At 44.0% G+C, this 17,689-nt stretch overlaps 1 protein-coding gene across 3 annotated transcripts; it reads right to left on the bottom strand.

The window, feature by feature from the left end:
• Positions 1-187: 187 nt before the first annotated feature.
• Positions 188-13,225, bottom strand: LOC308571896 (prostasin-like). Of its 3 annotated transcripts, XM_081167530.1 has the most exons (7): positions 12,810-13,215; positions 9,945-9,965; positions 4,304-4,345; positions 3,878-4,040; positions 2,478-2,743; positions 1,604-1,773; positions 188-618 (listed from the first exon to the last, which is right to left on the bottom strand). In XM_081167530.1, exons 4-7 carry the CDS (start codon positions 3,955-3,957, stop codon positions 373-375), a joined length of 762 nt encoding a protein of 253 aa, XP_081023656.1. In that variant the 5' UTR covers positions 3,958-4,040; positions 4,304-4,345; positions 9,945-9,965; positions 12,810-13,215; the 3' UTR covers positions 188-372. The 3 variants fall into 3 exon arrangements, with proteins under 3 accessions (XP_081023656.1, XP_081023655.1, XP_081023657.1); XM_081167529.1 differs by lacking the exon at positions 4,304-4,345 and having other exon boundaries at positions 12,810-13,225; XM_081167531.1 differs by lacking the exons at positions 9,945-9,965; positions 12,810-13,215 and having other exon boundaries at positions 4,304-4,360.
• Between the last annotated feature and the right edge of the window lie 4,464 nt (positions 13,226-17,689).

Raw genomic sequence — 17,689 nt, 5'->3', positions numbered from 1 at the left:
GCAGTAGATTGATGAGGTAAACAAACGTACCACAGACAAACCTGGACTGCATCAAAGACATTAACATAATTCAAAGAAATTAAATTTAACATTTTTCACCCACCTCTGCTGCGGAATTGATTCACACAATTTAAACTATCTCCGGGGATTTCCCCTTTAAAACTGAGTGATTGACATTAAACACCAGCACTATCACAGAGTTTATTTTTTCTTTAAAAAATGGGTAACGCAGATGTGCCCCAATTAATTTGACAGAAGTGGGAGAAGATTCCCAGAAACTCTACCCTACTTCACACAGTCCTTTTGGATATTTCTTAACAGAGTCCAGTTGGCAGTACCGTCTGGGTTGCGGGCCAACAGAGAGATGGCACCTCAAGGGAGGGCCAGAGCAAGAGGTGCAAGGAAGAGTGTCATAATGGGGGCACTGTGCCATCCAGCATGGTTGCACGCCACAAAGCTTATGTTGGGTACGTTGTCGGAGATCCAGTTGGCATAGTAAGGCACTAAGGTGTAGACACCAGGGTGTTTGGGTTCGGCACAGCCCTCTCCCCAACTCACAACCCCAGCCAGGGTCCAACCCGCATCACACCTGCAAACCAAGGGTCCTCCAGAGTCACCCTGTGGAGAGAAAGAGAGAGGGGGATATGGCAGCTAGAACGTGACTATGGGAAGCCTCCTGAGACCAGATTTGGGTTAATGGTTAGATAAGTTGGAGTAAGGCTCAGGTCTCGCTTGCAAGCCAGGTGCTTGCAAGCCCCTATAACTGAACTCTCATTCCTACTCATGGCCATGGATAGCCTTCTCTTCAAGGAATTTGTTTATTCCCCCTTTAAAGCCATCCACGTTGATGGCTGTCGCTGCAACTTGTGAGAACAAATTTCAATTTTAACTGTGCAATGCATGAAGTCGTATTTCCTTTCATCAGCCCTGCATCCCTCAGCATTCTGCTTAATTCATTGGTCCTGGGTTTCAGTATTATGAGAGAGGCAGGGAGGCTAATTGTCTCTCTATCCTTTTTCTTTATATCAGGCATCATTTTATACACCTCTAAATCATTTCACTGAGCAATCATTTGCTCTTGGCTCTGCCCCACCATGTTGACCCAGACCCTACCCAGTTTGCCACTGAAAGATTAGCTCCTTGATCCCCTAAAAAAAGCTTGCTGGCCCCAACCCCCCAACATGCCTCTGAGTGAAATCGGGACATGCGCCTTTCGGAGTGGAGGTCCTGCATAAATTAAGTGACTCTTCTGAGATTGTGCCCCCTCCAACGTTCATCTTTTGGGGCTGTGCTTTTGTGGGAGCCAAATTGGGACATCCCAGGAGCTCATCAGAAGCCAAGGTGGCTTCTGTAAATCAGGGGTGTCTGGGACAGTTGACGGGTATGGCTGATCCATGGACTAGGTCCAGGTCAGGAAGACTTGGCTTGGGGTTCTTTTTACAGTGCATTTAGTTCCCTGTCTTTTCTCAGGATACTGTAGAGTCGGGGATAGAAGTTCCCACTGAGTAAACTTACAACACTTCTGAACAGTTGGTTTTCACTAATAATACTAGGCCCAAGACTGGCAATGGTTTTATGACATGTAGGATAGAGAGCATCTTACATGACAGGCATCCTTCCCGCCTTCTGGGTAACCAGCGCAGATCATATCGTCTAGGACAGGATTCTGAGGCAGGTCTGGCGCTGGGGCACTGTTGAAGAGAGAGTTGCATGTGTCTCGGTCAATGAGGGGCACCTCCAGTTCCTGAAGCGTTTGTGGGGGTGGCAAGGCCTCTGCAGAAGACAAAAATTGGACAGCTGAATGAAAATGGAATAGAGGGTCTCTGGGGCTGGATCTAGACACGTCCAAAAAAAAGTTTCAGGAAAATGCGTTCTAAACTTCATAAAGGGAAATCACGTTGACAAAAGACGGGACCCCACAGCGCCATCTGGTGTCACAGTGTTATAATGCATATAAAGCACTTTTTATTTGCCAATGTAACTGAGTTCTGGGTGCCTCACACATACTTTTAACAGTGAGCACATTGTGGAAGAACACACCACACTTTGAACACTCAGACAAACCTCCGCCCCTGGTAAACCTGCACTGGGGAAGCCTGTTCTACTGCTTTTTAGAAGTAAACAGTACTTGGCTTGGAATACAGCAGCTGTGAAAGGCTGATTTTTCAGCAGTAATTGAATTTGGAAATGCTTCCCTGCAAATGTGGATCACGAACCCAGTTGCATACTTTCCCTCCAAAATAAAAGTAGTCATTCTAAGCAAGCATGAACAACATAATATTTAGTTTGGCCCTCAAAATTTAAAACAGATTTCTTCAACCAGGTTCTCCCTGGATACTTAGATTGCAACCCCCCATTGTCCCTGTCCATTGGCCATGCTGGCTAGGGATGATGGGAACTGTAGTCCAAACCATCTAGAGGGCACCATGTTAGGGAAGGCTGGTCTGCATGAGAGCATGCCCTGTCTCTTTCCTCACCTCCGTCTTTAACCTGCCCCCAGCCTGTGACCCAGCAGGATGTGTCCATAGAGAACTGTGCAGAAGAGTTTGGCAGACAGACTGGGATGTAGTCGTTCAAATCCAGTGAGGCCTTCAACTCCACTAAAGCGATATCCCCGGGAGAGCCATCATTGCCGTTATAATGCGGGTGAGAAATAACCTGTTGCACAGTAGTTACCACAAGGCTGGAAGGGGGGATTGAGAGTTGATAGGCCCCCAGCAGCACATCATACTGTCCGTAACCCCTGGAAGAGGGAAAACAAGAGTGAAAAGCAAGTGAAGCAGGGATTTTGGTTTCTGTGCAACCTGAGATCCCGTCTTGCTGAGTCCGCAAGCAAGACTGCTTCCTTTGAGTGGCTATGCTTTGTTGACCATGCCTTATAACACGACACATCTTTAAACATGCCACTATTCATAACATTCACCTCTACTCAGGGCCGTCTTAAGTATATCCGGCGCCATGCTGCAAAGATCCCTCTGCCCCCCCCCCCCGTTCCCCAGAGTTGCCAACCTTTTTACGGCGCTACCGGCAGCTTTGTGGGGCTGGAGGAGGCAGGCAGCGGCTGGAGGGCGGCTCCTCCAGCAGGGGAGAGGCGGAGGCTCCGGGCGTGGTGCTGCTTTAGTGAGGCGGGCGAGGGCGGCAAGCTGATACCAGGAATCACTGCGCCTAGCCTCCGCCTCTTCCCTGGTGCCCATGCCATTGTGGGCACGGCAGGTGGAGGCTCCGAGCACGGCGCTGCTTCAGCGTGGCATGGCGGAGGTAGGCGAGGGCAGCGACCTGATGCCAGGAGGCTCCACGTCCAGCCTCCACCTCTTCCCTGGCACCCTCCAGAACATGGCGCCCTGGCGCCCTGCGCCACTTGCCTCTATGGGCAAGTCACCCCATGCCTCTACTTTCCACTAGTCCTTGCCATAGGCTTGGTGGGATATACACTGGGGAAGAACGGCTCTATCATTGGGCAGAGGGAGGTGGCCACTTTGGGCAAAAGGTGCAATGGCAGCAGCTGTTCTTCCTGAGTCTGTCAGGTGTTGAGTGGACATGGCTGTGTGCAGCATGTAGCTTGCCTCAGACCCCTAAGCTAACCTGCTTCCCTTGGGTGTGGTGGAGGAAGCTGTCCCACTGCCTGTGTTGTAGGAAGATTCAGCTGCCTGTCTAAGTCACTTGGGTACATAGCCTGGAGAGGATACCATCTTCCTCTTCAGCCCTGACACCATGGCTCACCTCATGGAACAGCAGGTTTCTGGTTCTCAAATGTTCCATCATTTTTGCAACTGGTCTCTCAAAGACCTCCCTCCCTCCATCTGCCTGGCCTTACAGCTGCCTTTGGGACAAAGCTGCATAATGGCTCCCCAGTGACATGCAGGTATTGGATACTCACTTAACGAAGCAGTGAGCTGCAGACACCACCCACTTCTCGTTGATGAGGGAGCCTCCACATATAGGCTTGTTGTTCTCCATAAAGCTGACTTGCCATGGCCATGCGCCCTCGGGGGCTGGATTCCCTCCCACAATACGTGGAGATATCACAGACTGTCCACAGACTGTGAAAAAGAGAGAAGAAAGAAAGGTAGATTGTAATGATCACAAAAACTGAATTGTTACAAGGCAAGATGTGAAATGAAACGTCTCAATTTGCCTTGGCAAATTTATTTGTATAATAATTTCTAAGTAACATTTCCAGTGACTGCTCCTTTTGGGTATTGAGGAATATTTTCCCCCCCCCCCAGCAAGTAAATACTTTTTAGTGCGGTCTTATATATGTCCTATCCAAAAGTAAGTCCCCTTGGAGTCATTTGGTACTTACTCCTAGGTGTGAAAGGATTGCAGCCTTATGATTTTGTTTCCCCTGAAAAACACAATCCTATGCACATTATCTTGCAATGTTGAATGTATGAAACACGTTAGGCAGCATATAATCAGGTTAGGTTAGGCAGCATATAATCAAAGCAATACTAACAGAACAACCTGGAATTGCTGACTCTTTTCATGTCAAGGTTCTCCTTGGGGATAAGATTGATACTATTACACTGGCGGTAGCAAAATTCCCAGGACCTTGGAGTAGGGAGGGCACCCCCCCCATCCAATAGACTAAAGATCCAACCCAATGCCATATCTGACACCAAGTTGTGACAATTGATATGAGGCTGGCTAATTGCCTGAAAGGCCCAATTAGTCTGAAGGCAAATTCATCTCTGGTCCCAAATATGGCAACTGAAGGGTGGGTGGAGGAAGCTGCCCATGACTGGCTTTTATGGCCAGGGAGTGAACCAGAGGGAAGAGGTTTCCCTTCTGGTCTGCTCCCTACCAATGCCCCAGAGGTTGCCTGTGATTGGTTGCGAGTGTGGGTGAGCCCCACCACTCAGTGCGGCTGATGGAGGAGGAAGTGATGTCCTCTCCTGGCCATGTCGAAGCCAGAAGGCTGCCACAAAGTGCCTTGGCTGCACCACTCCTTCCCAGCCGGCGGTAAGCAGTCTTTCTGGAAAAATGCAGTTATGTCTGTGGAACACCTTGTTTGCTCTGGCTGTCTATTTGTACTGGTCTAGATTCAGTACAACATGTGTGAATTGGATCTACAGCAGCCTCACACAACCTGTGGCCAACCTGTGGATGTTTTTGGACTGTGACTTCTATCATCTTTGACCATTGGCCAGGCTGGCTGAGGCTGATGGGAACTGGAATCTAACTACATCTAGAGGACACTAGGTTGTGATAGGCTGCGATCAGAATTTGGACTGGATGACTGTTAGGTTTGTATCAGCACTAGAATTCCGAGAGAGCTTATTTTTGTTTAACCATTCACTCTCCCTCCGGCCAGTGAAATTCCTGTACAGTGGTACCTCAGGTTAAGAACTTAATTTGTTCTGGAGGTCCGTTCTTAACCTGAAAGTGTTCTTAACCTGAGGTACCATTTTAGCTAAGGGGGCCTCCCGCTGCTGCCGCGTGATTTCTCTTCTCTTTTTTTTCTCAGATAGATATTTATTGATTTTCCAAGAGAAAGAAAAAGAAAAACCACACACAACGAACAAAAGAACAAAGAAAAACAGCAACAAAACACAAAACAAATAAACAGTGTACACAATAAAAAGTTTTCACCTATCAAATTAACATTGTCATCTCTTTCTGGACTTCCTTCAGCTCGTCCGTAAATCTTCCGTAATAAAAATCAAAGATACACATTGCCTGGTTTGTATTGTCATTACACATTTCTCTTCCTCTATTTTCATTAAACAATAACTCTTAGTCTTTCACAGTGCTTCTCTGAATCCCCTTAACGTTATTTGACCTTTACTAATATGTTCCAGGTAGTCTACATATTTCCCCCAATCCTTGATAAACTTTTGGTCTCTTAGGTGTCTAATCTTCCCCGTTAATCTGTCCAAATCCGCGTAGTCTAGTAGCTTCAATCTCCACTCCTCTATTGTTGGCATTTCCTTTTTTTTCCACTTCTGGGCAAGAACTATCCTTGCTGCTGTGACTGCGTAATAAACAAATTTATGGTCTTTCTTTTTTATTTCGTTCCCTAACATCCCTAACAGGAAGATTTTGGGTTTTTTTATAAACGTATACTTTAGCACCTTCTTTAATTCGATATATACTTTTCCCCAGAATTCTCTCACTCTCCCACACTCCCACCACATGTGGTAAAAGGAGCCCTCCTTCTCTTCACATTTCCAGCATTTGCTGTCTACTTTGTACATTTTCGATAACTTCACAGGTGTTATGTACCACCTGTAAAACATCTTCATGACATTCTCTTTCACCATCATACACGCAGTAAAGTCCAGGCCTTCTTTCCATAGATTCTCCCAGTCCTCAAATTGTATAGCATGGCCTACGTCACTAGCCCATCGAATCATTACTGTTTTAACTTCTTCATCTCCCAAATTCCAATCCAACAACATCTTATACATTTTAGATATTGTTTTCACCTCATTATTTATGATTTCCGTCTGAAATTTTGAATCTTTATCTACATACCCTCTATCTTTGATCTCTTTTCTAAACATCTCATTAACTTGGAAGTGATGTAGCCAATCATACACGTGCTCCTTAACCTCCTCATATGGTTTTAATTTCCATTTCCCATCTTCTTTCATTAGCAGTTGGCCATATGTTGCCCAGTCACTTCTCATATTAATTTTCTTAACACTCATCACTTCAAGAGGTGAGAGCCAATGCGGAATTTTAGGTTCTAATATATTTTTATATCTTTCCCATATTTTGATAAGTGGGCCTCTAAAAATATGATTTTCAAACCCCTTATGTATTTTCCTCTTGCCACACCATAGATAGGCATGCAAGCCGAACCTGTTGTCGAAGCCCTCTGAATCGAGTAGCTCCTTATTCACTAATTTGACCCAATCTTTTATCCAGCAGAGGCATGATGCCTCATAGTATAGTCTCAAATCTGGCAGAGCAAAACCTCCCCTTTCCCTTCTGTCTGTCAGCAGTTTGAATTTTATTCGGGGTTTTTTGCCCTTCCAGATAAATCTTGATAACACTCTTTGCCATTCTTTAAACGTTCGGCTCCCCTTAATTATAGGAATAGTCTGGAATAGAAATAGTACCCTCGGTAGTACGTTCATCTTGATAGTATTAATCCTTCCCCAAAGGGACAATCTCAGTCCTCCCCATACTTCCAAATCTTTTCTTATTTCTTTCCACACTGACTCATAATTATTTTTAAATAGATCTATATTTTTAGGCGTAAGCCAAATCCCAAGATATTTCACTTTCTTAACCGCCTCTATCTGTGACTGGTTTTGGATTATTTCTATTGCACTTTGGTCCATATTCTTTACCATCATCTTTGTTTTCCTTTTATTTAATTTAAAGCCTGCTATTTCCCCAAATTGGTCTATTTCCTTTAGGATTTCTTCTATTGTAGTTATTGGGTCTTCCGTCATTATTACTAGGTCGTCTGCAAATGCTTTGGTCTTATAGGCATTTTGTCTGATTGTTATTCCTTTAATTTTTCCATTTTGCCTAATTGAATTCAAAAGTACTTCTAATACCATTATGAATAGCAGCGGGGAGAGTGGGCATCCCTGTCTTGTGCCTTTCTGTATCTTTATTTCTTCTGTCACGATGTTATTTATAATCAATTTGGCTTTTTGTTCTCTGTATATTGCACTCACACCATTAAAGAAGTCTTTGCCCACTTCCATATGTTCCAGATTCTTCAACATGAAGTCCCACGCCACATTATCAAACGCTTTTTCCGCGTCTATGAACATCATTATTGCCTGCTTATCAATCCTGACCGATAGGAATTCTAGCATACTAATTATATTTCTTATGTTGTCCCTCATATACCTGCCGGGAAGGAACCCAGCCTGGTCTTTGTGAATAATTTCTACCAGTAGAGACTTCAGTCTTCTCGCCAGAATTCCTGCGAAAATTTCATAGTCCGTATTCAGCAGCGAGATTGGCCTATAGTTTTTAACCTGGGTTAAATCTGCATCCTGTTTCGGGATAAAGGTGATAAATGCCTCTTTCCAGGTCTCCGGGATTTCCCCTTTTCTTAGGATGTTATTCATAATCTCCTTCAAAGGATTCACCAATACAGATTTCATCTCTTTGTAGTAGCCCGCTGTAAATCCATCAGGTCCCGGAGCCTTCCCTCTCTTTAAATCTTTAATTACCTCCTCTATCTCTTCTATTTCAATTGGCTCATTTAGTCGTTGTTTCTTGTCCGTTGGAATTTTCTGCACCATTTTGTCTTTCAGAAATCTTTCTATCCTCCTTGAGTTATTTCTTTCTTTATTTTTGTAAAGGCATCTATAATAATCTAGAAACTCTTTCCTAATTCCTTTTGGATCAGTAATCTCTTCTCCCTCTATTGTAATTCTATTTATTGTACCTTGCTCCTTCCTCTTCTTGATTTGCCACACAAGCCACTTACCAGATTTATTTGAGAATTCAAAGTTCTTTTGTCTTAGTTTTTTAATATTCCACTCTACTTCTCTATTTAATATTGCAGCGAATTGGGCTTGCAAAATTTTAATGTTTTCTTTTATTTTCTGACAATTAGGTTTCCGAATTAATTTTTGTTCGCTATCCATAATCTGCCTTAGAATTTCCTCTTTTCCTTTCTCTCTGTTCTTATTTTTGATCGCATTCTGTTGAATAAAGTATCCTCTTATTACAGCTTTACTTGAGTCCCAAACTATGTTAATGCTTGTACCTTTATCACAATTATCCATAAAGTATTCTGTTAACTTTTTATGCGCATTTTCTACGATTTCCTGATCATCTAGGACATATTCTTTTAGTCTCCATCTAAAAGTTCTTCTCTCATGGCTCTCCAGTTCACATTCCATCGGACTGTGATCAGAAATTACTCTCGGTTTTATTTCGACTTGTTTAACCCTAGGGCATAGTTCACTTAATATCCAAACCTGATCTATCCGTGACATCGACTGGTGTGGCTCAGAGTGGAATGTATATTGTTTATCCAATGGATGTCTAAGACACCAGATATCTATCAAATTGCAGTTTTTCACCATTGAAAAAAATGATTTTGGCAATTTCCCTTCTTTACTTACTCCTTCCCTAAGTTTATCCGCTTCTAGGGAAACCACACCGTTCATGTCCCCCATTAGAATGATTTTCTGATCCATATATTCCGAAATTTTCCCTTCGAGGTTTTTAAAGAAATCAGTCTTATTGCCATTTGGTGCATAGATCCCAATCACGACCAGACTCTCCCCTTGCCAATTGATCCGAACAGCTACCATCCTCCCCTCCTCATCTTTAAATATTTGTTTGGCTTCAATCTTTTTTTTAATATACAGCACGACCCCTCTTTTCTTTTCTCTATCAGAGGATTCGAATTCAATTCCCAATCTTTTGTTAATTAGCAGTTTTTTGTGTTTTTTAGCCACATGCGTCTCTTGAAGACAAATAATATCCAAGTTTTTCTTTTTCAAGAATTGCTCAATTTTATTCCTCTTTTTTTCTCATTCATTCCATTAATATTCCAACTCAAAATTTTTAACCCTATAGTGCCTGACATTCACCTAACTTTTCTCTTTTTTCCTCTCTTCTTTTTCTCTCTTTTTTCCCTTATTAGTTTTCTGTGTTTTCTTCCTCCCCCTCTTCTTCTTCGTCCGATCTGCTTCCGTTTGCTTCTTGTTCGTCCTCTGTTCTTATGTCTCTAGGTGATCCTCCCTCTACTTCTCTTGCTCCACCCTCCTCAGATTTCAGCTCCTTATACTTCCTCAAAAATTTCCCAGTTTCTTCTGAGTTTGATAATCTATGTCTTTTACCTCTGTACTCAAATGATATTCCTTCATGATTTCTCTTCTCATCCTGAAGCAAAGTTCTTAACCCGAGGTACTATTTCTGGGTTAGCGGCATCTGTAACCTGAAGTGTCTGTAACCTGAAGCATATGTAACCCGAGGTACCACTGTACAGAAATAGTTTCCAATATATTACATACCTGCTTCGGAGCTAGCAACATCTGGGAAAAAAAAGAGAAAATATATTTCAAATAAGGGACAATGCACAAAAATATGTTTGTAGGTAAGAGCAGAAGGAAGACCCTGCCCAATTTTGTTAGAAAATTAATACTCCTGACTTCATGCAGCACATAGTTAAACTATGGGATTTGCTTCCCCAGGAGGCAGCGATGGCCACTATCTTGGACTATATCTGTGATTAATGCATGTCATCTCAGGTGTGTTTGCCTATTAGTCGGTGTTACTTGTCCAGTGAATTGCTGAACTTATTTAGAGTAACAGAGAAACTTTTACTTGTATGTATCTGTATACTGTATCACTATATCAGCAAAAGCCTACAAGCTGTATATATCTACAGCCAGAACTTATTGAGCCTTATCTTCTGCAGGAGTAAACTATCTGAAACTTTCTCTTGATTGTGTGCGGTGACTGGTACTGGGAACAACTTTTACTGTGGGGGTATCTCACCTCAGATTCCCAACAGGTTTGCCACGAAAGAGGGTAAGTTTTGCAAGGGTACATACACACCATAATTTGCATTACAAGATCGAGAAACCCAGCCTATGCATTCCATAAAATGACACATATGAAATATAACTGGAAGATATCTCTTTGTTCTAAAGGTCAGAACATTATTACAGTGGTTCATCATTAAGAGATAGCAGAATGCTGGAAGGTCTTCAGTTAAACATTAAATCAGCAAGCTGTGGGAACTTGTTCACATTCACGACTACTTAGTGGTCTTGGGCAAAGGGCTCTGCAGGACCAATATTTGTACGAATGAAAGTGAAAGCATGTCTGGCTATCTCAAGGAGCCAAAACAAAAAGAGCTTGGGTGAAATTTAGAGAGGAGAAGCGAGTTGGGGTGAAGATGTGCAGCCATGGGTGTCTGGGTGTGGGGTTAGTTACTCCTTGATGAACCATACCACCCAGCTTCCATTTTAAAAAGATTCAATTTTTAACAAACACCCACATCTAAATATTTTTGTGCTAATGCTCTAGATCTTCCATAAATGTCTGATATGGGCAGGGTGATTGTAAAAAAATGATGGTGATGTCATGCGGACATGGTGCAAACACAGCAATGAAACAGTTTGGGTAATGGTATAAAAGGTTCATCTGGAAACACCCCAAGTTTTGCACTTTGGAGGATGTGTTTTCCTTCCTTGTCAAAGGAACAAGTTGATGTGTGCATAAGAGGAAAATTGTCACGATGACCCTGCCCATCCCAGGTAGTAGAAGTTGGAGGGCCAGGGAGGTGGCACTTATCTGACTGGCCATCAACAATGTCACTGCGATGTATTGGGTGTGTGTGTGTGGGGGGGGGTAAGGCAACACAGTTGACAGGACACCAACTACATGCTTCTGCTCTGCCTCTGTGACTGCTATTGCCAAGGGCATGGCTTGAAAAAGGCACAGGATACAGAAACTTTGCGGAAGCTAAGCTGGACTATGTGGGGTCAGTGCTCGGATGAGAGACCACCGGTTAACCCTGCTCGTGTGACCTTTAGTTCCATGGCTAATGGGAAGGAAAATTAATAGCTAAATAATCCTGAAAACAGAAGTGCATTCCACATCCTCCTCTTTTAATTTACCACAGACATGAATATGTTAATAAACAGACTAAGACAATGCAGAAATTATACCCCCTCCCAATTGCTGAGATGACTGAAAACATTATGAATTTGAACAAGGGCTGTAATCACAAGATAGTTTGTTCCATTTTCCTGATGTTTTCCTAACTGTTAATATCCACATCTGAGCTTTCACATGGTATAAAAGCCATTTTCAGAAAAACAATGGAATATAGCACATGTTTAGTGCTCATTTCCGGGTTATTTGATTCCAGAAAAAAAATCTGTTTGTAGCCTCCTTAACCCTGAAAATCACAGACGTAAAGTGATGGAATTTGGGGCAGTATATCAGCATACAGTGACGCCCTGCTGTTTAAGCACCCATGTGCAGAAGGGGTGGGGAAGTAGAAGCACTGCCTGATGACATTGCTTGTTGTGTTGTACACACCCACTGGTGTGAATGCAATTGGGCAAGACATGCCGGTATATTGGTCAAAAAGCTACAGCTCCATAACACAGCATGTACTTCAGTGGGAAAGGAACATTAGGAAACAGGACAGAATCTCTAGCATTATAAAAACAGGAAAACTAATGCAATATTCCCCAGGTGTGAATGCACCCAAGGTCTCATCACATTTTGGAGGGAAGAAGACAGACATAGATCCTAAGTGCCTCAAAATGGCTTTTGAAAACAGATTCTCTGTCCTGAAAACAAATGTTTTAGAATACAGTGAATGCATGTCAAAATCCCCTTAACCACATATACTGTCCACATCTCTTCACCCTTTGTGAGTGCATCTGAGAGTGTGCAGAGTGTCTCTAACTGAACCAGCTCCCCATAAAGGAGAAGGCTGAATATATGACTCTCTAGTGGTCTCATTTTCTTTTACACATCAAAGATGGTAATGGGGGAAGAGTCCTCTGCCTACAAATCAAACAGATAAAGCACCCCCTGAAGAATCCTGAGAACTGTAGTTTACCCTTTACAGAGCACCTTTAACAACTACATTTCCCAGGATTCATGTGTGTGTGTGTGTGTGTGTGTGTGTGTGTGTGTGTGCGCGCACTTTAATTGCGTGGTTTGTACACAGCCTGCATTCACCCTTGACTTGCCACAGACCCTGTATCTGTGTTTCACCTGTGTCACTGATTACTCAAAGACTCCCTTCTACACCGTCCTCCATCTTACTTCTCTTAAAGATGCAGGAAACTTAAGAGACTGACTCCCACATTCATTCCCGCCCCCCCTCGCCCCATCTTCCCATCAATCACCTTTCAGCACAATCAGTTGCAGCAGCCCCAGCAGCAGTGAGGAGGGCACAACTGCCATCGGCTCCCCCCTTTGTCTGCTTGCTTCAGTGGTCCTTCTTTTGCCGTGTCCTCGAGATAGTTCTGCTCCAACCAGTTCTTGGTGAAAGCTGCTTTGCTTCAGTTTCGGTCACCTGTGCTATACAATTTCATGTCCAAAGGTGAAAGGGCATTGCTGGAGGCATTTTCCTCTTCCCTGAGCTCACAGGAGCCTCCCTGAGTTCTGGGGGTGGAGATGCAACTTAGAAGCCCGGCTTCCCTGAATCCTTCCTCTCGGCCATTCAGTAAAACTCCTGGCTTTCTCCCAATTACCTGAGATCTCCCCGCTCCCCAGTCCTCTTGCCGGTGTGGCCGAGCTTTCTGGCAGAGCTCCTGCGGCAAACATTCCACAGTGAGATGCTGTGATTGGGCACGGCCGTCCCTGTTGAAACTCTACCTGCCCTGTGACGCCGGCAGGTGCACGGACGTTCTGGGGCAGGGGGCACCCTCCCTCCCCGCCCTCCAGGCCTCCTGCACAACTGACGGCCCAAACAGAGCTCAAGTTCTCCTTCCCATTATTCTGCAGCAGACGCAGCAGGGAAAATAGCTGTCTGTGTACAGCAAACAGGTATGAGGTAGAGAGAAAATATGCACCCCCTGCGTCCTCCTTACTTCCCCTGAAGGGGGAGATGTGCAATGAAAAAGAATGACAAGGCTCACAATTCACTTTAAGGCTGTGTGTGTGTGTGTGTGTGTGTGTGTGCGCGCGCGCTCACTCACTCACTCACTCACTCACACACTACATTTAAAGCACATTTAAAACACATTTCCCACCTCCAAGAGTTCTGGGAACTTACAGAGCTACAATTCCCATAATGCTTCCCAACTCCAGTTTCCAGGAGTCTTAGCGGTTGTGGTGGGATGTGCTTTAAAAGTACAATAGTATCATCTCCCGAAGCCAAAAACTGGGGCAAAACAATGATTTCCCAGAACAAAGGATTTGTTCCTGTTGCAGCATATAGGAGCCCTGTCACTTTAACTGCTAGATACTCCTTCCCTCCCATAGCTGAAGCATAATTCAGGCTCCTTCCCTTTATGAATTAACCATTAAAAAGTTATACAGTTCTGCCTGTCTGTTTTATGGTCTCCTTCCTGGCTGCATTAGCAGGTAAGTGGTTTAATATTAAATCCAAAGATGGTATTTCTAACCTCTGTGGAGAGAAACGTCTGAGTTCATTGCTTAAATAGATGGAAGTTACTTTCAGAATAAGCACATGGCTTAAACAGAGGTCTGATGATGTTCCTTCGACCACCTTCCTTCCCTCTGAGAGAAGGGCCTTAGCTTGGGGCTAGAGCATCTGCTGTGAATGCAGAAGGTCGCAGGTTCAATCCCTGGCGTCTCCAGGTAGGGCTGGGAGAGATCTCCTGTCTGAACCCCTGGAGAGCCACTGCCAGTCAGTGAAGACAGTACTGAACTTGAAGGACCAAAAGTCTCACTCAGGATAAAGCAGTTTCCTGTATGTTCCTGCAATTCCCCCCTTAAATGCTACTGACCTCTCCTCAACGCTGCCGCCTCCCCTCTCCAGGAAGACAAGCGTTCTCCATCAGCTGCAGCACCCTACCTGGCTCTTTCTGGACTCACCTGTCTGGAAAGACTGTATACCATGAAAGGTTGTTGATTTTGGAGAGAAGGAGGAAAACACACACACACACACCACATTCTATAAATACTCAATCTCATTCTTTCTGTACAATTACACCACACCTAAATCACTTCAAATAAAGACATTTGCTTCCTGGTTCGAACAAAGAGATGCCATCATTCATTTTTGTTTTTCATTTTGAACTGGCTGCCAAGAGTTTGACTCAGCATGTGCAGAGTGCCTTTGACACGCACAAAGTAGCCTCATGTAGTGAAGTCAGGCTGTCAGTCTACTAGGCTACGAGTGAGCATTTCTGGGAGTCCAGACACACGGCCAGCAATTGCGCAAATGAAGAGGATGTCCCTACCATTAGACGGATTGAGGTGGCTTCCTTGGGTGGCAGATGCCTGGGGCAGTGGTGGTAGTTCTCCTGCCATTCCTCCTGGCCCTCTAGCTATTCTCCTCTATTGGAGCACATAGCTGCGTGTGCCACACAACCAGCTCTCTGCCCCTTAGGCTATCATGCTGCTCTGAAGTGAGGTGGAGGACTCTATCCTGCCCCCAAGGCTGAAGAGCCAACTTCCAGCCCAGTCAGCTGGAATGGAGGGGGCCGCCATTTTGTTCTTTGCTTCAGGAGACATTCACACTATATATTGAAAACACTATTGCACCGCTTTAACAGTCATGGCTTCTCTCAAAGAACTCTAGTGTGTTAAGAGCATTGTTGAGAGACCCTTTCATAGAGCTATAATTTACAGACTGATTTAACTATCAACCCCTCTTCTCAGGGAACTCTGCCTCCCAGGTGTTCTTTCCAGGGCCACCCCCTTTCCGTGGAATTCCAAGTTTTATTGAAGGATGTTCTTCAGTTTCTGTTGCCTGAGGAGACAATTGAACTTGCTCCATTTTTAATCTTTTAATTAAAGGGCAATTTTCAGGGGATCAATTTGGTTTAGCAGCAACGTAAGAAAGCTGAACACTGCGCTGTATTATTAAGATAACATTGTGCTTTGTAAGCAATATAAGAAGAGTTCTTTTAGGTGACAGCAGAGGCCTGTGTAATTTAGCATTCTGTTCCCACAGCGGCCATCTAGATGCCTATAGGGAACCTCAAAAGGAGGATATGAAGACAATAGCCCTCTTCTGCTTGTGTCACCAAAAGTCAACCCATTTACCAGACTGTAATGCAGAGGCAGAAACATATTTTGTTGAACTAAGTGCCCCTGCCCCATTTTGCCTGGCCAGGTTCTGCAGGGTATATGGTTCAATGGTAGGTAAAGGTAAAGGGACCCCTGACCATTAGGTCCAGTCGTGGCCGACTCTGGGGTTGCGGCACTCATCTTGCTCCATTGGCCGAGGGAGCCGGCGTACAGCTTCTGGGTCATGTGGCCAGCATGACTAAGCTGCTTCTGGCGAACCAGAGCAGCACACGGAAACGCCGTTTACCTTCCGGCTGGAGCGGTACCTATTTATCTACTTGCACTTTGATGTGCCTTCACACTGCTAGGTTGGCAGGAGCTGGGACCAAGCAACAGGAGCTCACCCCGTCACGGGGATTTGAACTGCTGACCTTCTGATCGGCAAGTCCTAGGCTCTGTGGTTTAACCCACAGTGCCACCCGTGTCATGGTTCATTGGTAGAGATGGCTAAACATGTCAGTTGGGGTTTCTATCAGTTTCTCCCCTCCCCCCCCCAGTTTTATGTTCAATTTGATCTATCTCTGCAGCAGTTTTTAAAACATCACAAACCTTTCTGTGCATTTTCATGCATTTTTGCAAAAAAAATTGCCTACTATAATGCATGATGTGCATTATTTTAATTAACACACACATTTTTATGCATTTCCCCCTAATATACACATCCTTGTGGTTTTGGATTATTTTTTTTTGGGGGGGAGTATGGATAATTGCATTTGGAGAAGTGTGAATTTAAGTAGATACCTGAGTTTTGATATACATATTGGTTTGGTTGGTGTAAATTCAGGCAGATGTGCATTAAAATGTGAAGGAAATTAATTTGCTAAGTAAGGGCTTGACAGTTATTGAGGCTGTATGCACAGACACAGGACTTTATACCAGTGTGTCAATATTTCTACTTTTCTTTTCCATGTATATATGTGTATGTGTGGGATCATGAAAATCATCAGCATTTTAGTGTGTCTCTGAATATGCACATACTGTATTTGTAAAACCAATTTTCTCTAACATAATGCAATTTTAAAAATATTATTTCTGTGAACATATGCATTTAAAGACACACTTTAGTATATGAATTTTTGTACATATTCATATTTTGGTGTGTGTGTGTATTGCTTTGGAAAGTGTAAATAATATAGGGTTGCCTTTAAATGTGAACAGAACTGAATTTCTCCGCTAGCCTCGTTTGTTTCCCCAGATTACTGCCCATTCATATAGTCATTGTTGCTGAATATGTGGACAATTTGTGATATTCCATGCTGTTATCTGGCAGACTGAAAGGCTGTTGGTTTCTTACAGAAGAGCTAGAATAAGATACACCAAGGTGAATGTCACAACATGGGGCATTGGGTGGTCAGCCATTTTGTTTACCAAACCTGTTTCTACTGACATGTATTCACTTGGCATAGAAAGGCACTGAAATGTACCAGTAGATGCCTTCACAGCCTCATCCCAAGCTCACAACCCCAGCCTGGGTCCAACTTGAAATGGCAAACTAAGGCTCTTCCGGAGTCACCCTGTGGAGAAAGCTTTGGGAGATAGATCCCACAATGACACCAGAGCCAAACAAGGTAAAGGAGATGGAATAAGTGTATCAATCAGGGATGGGGAACCTGAAACCCTCCATATGTTGTTGGGCTTCACCTCCCAGCAGTTCCATCCAGCATGGTCCATGGTCAGGGATGGTAGGAGTTGTTGACCAGCAACAATGGAAGGTCAGAGGTTACCAGTGTCTGGTTTAAATCTTTAGTATCTCCAGCATTTACTGGCGAGGTAGTTCTAGTGATTCTGTTAGCCTCTGCCCCTTCCCACAACATCTGGGCCAATGGTCTAACTCAGTACAATGGTACCTTGGTACTTGAACGGCTTAGCTCCTGAAGAAATCGGCTCCTGATTGCCACAAACCCAGAAGTGAGTGTTCTGGTTTGCGAACGTTTTTCGGAAGCCAAATGTCCGATGTGGCTTCCGCAGCTTCGGATTCAGTGCAGGAAGCTCCTGCAGCCAGTTGGAAGCCGTGCTTTGGTTT

Source organism: Podarcis bocagei, assembly GCF_964188305.1.
Source record: "Podarcis bocagei genome assembly, chromosome: 13".
In the NCBI taxonomy this organism is placed as follows: domain Eukaryota; kingdom Metazoa; phylum Chordata; class Lepidosauria; order Squamata; family Lacertidae; genus Podarcis; species Podarcis bocagei.
The sequence above is the reverse complement of the archived record's forward strand: the minus strand, read 5'-3'. Positions and strand labels throughout refer to the sequence as shown.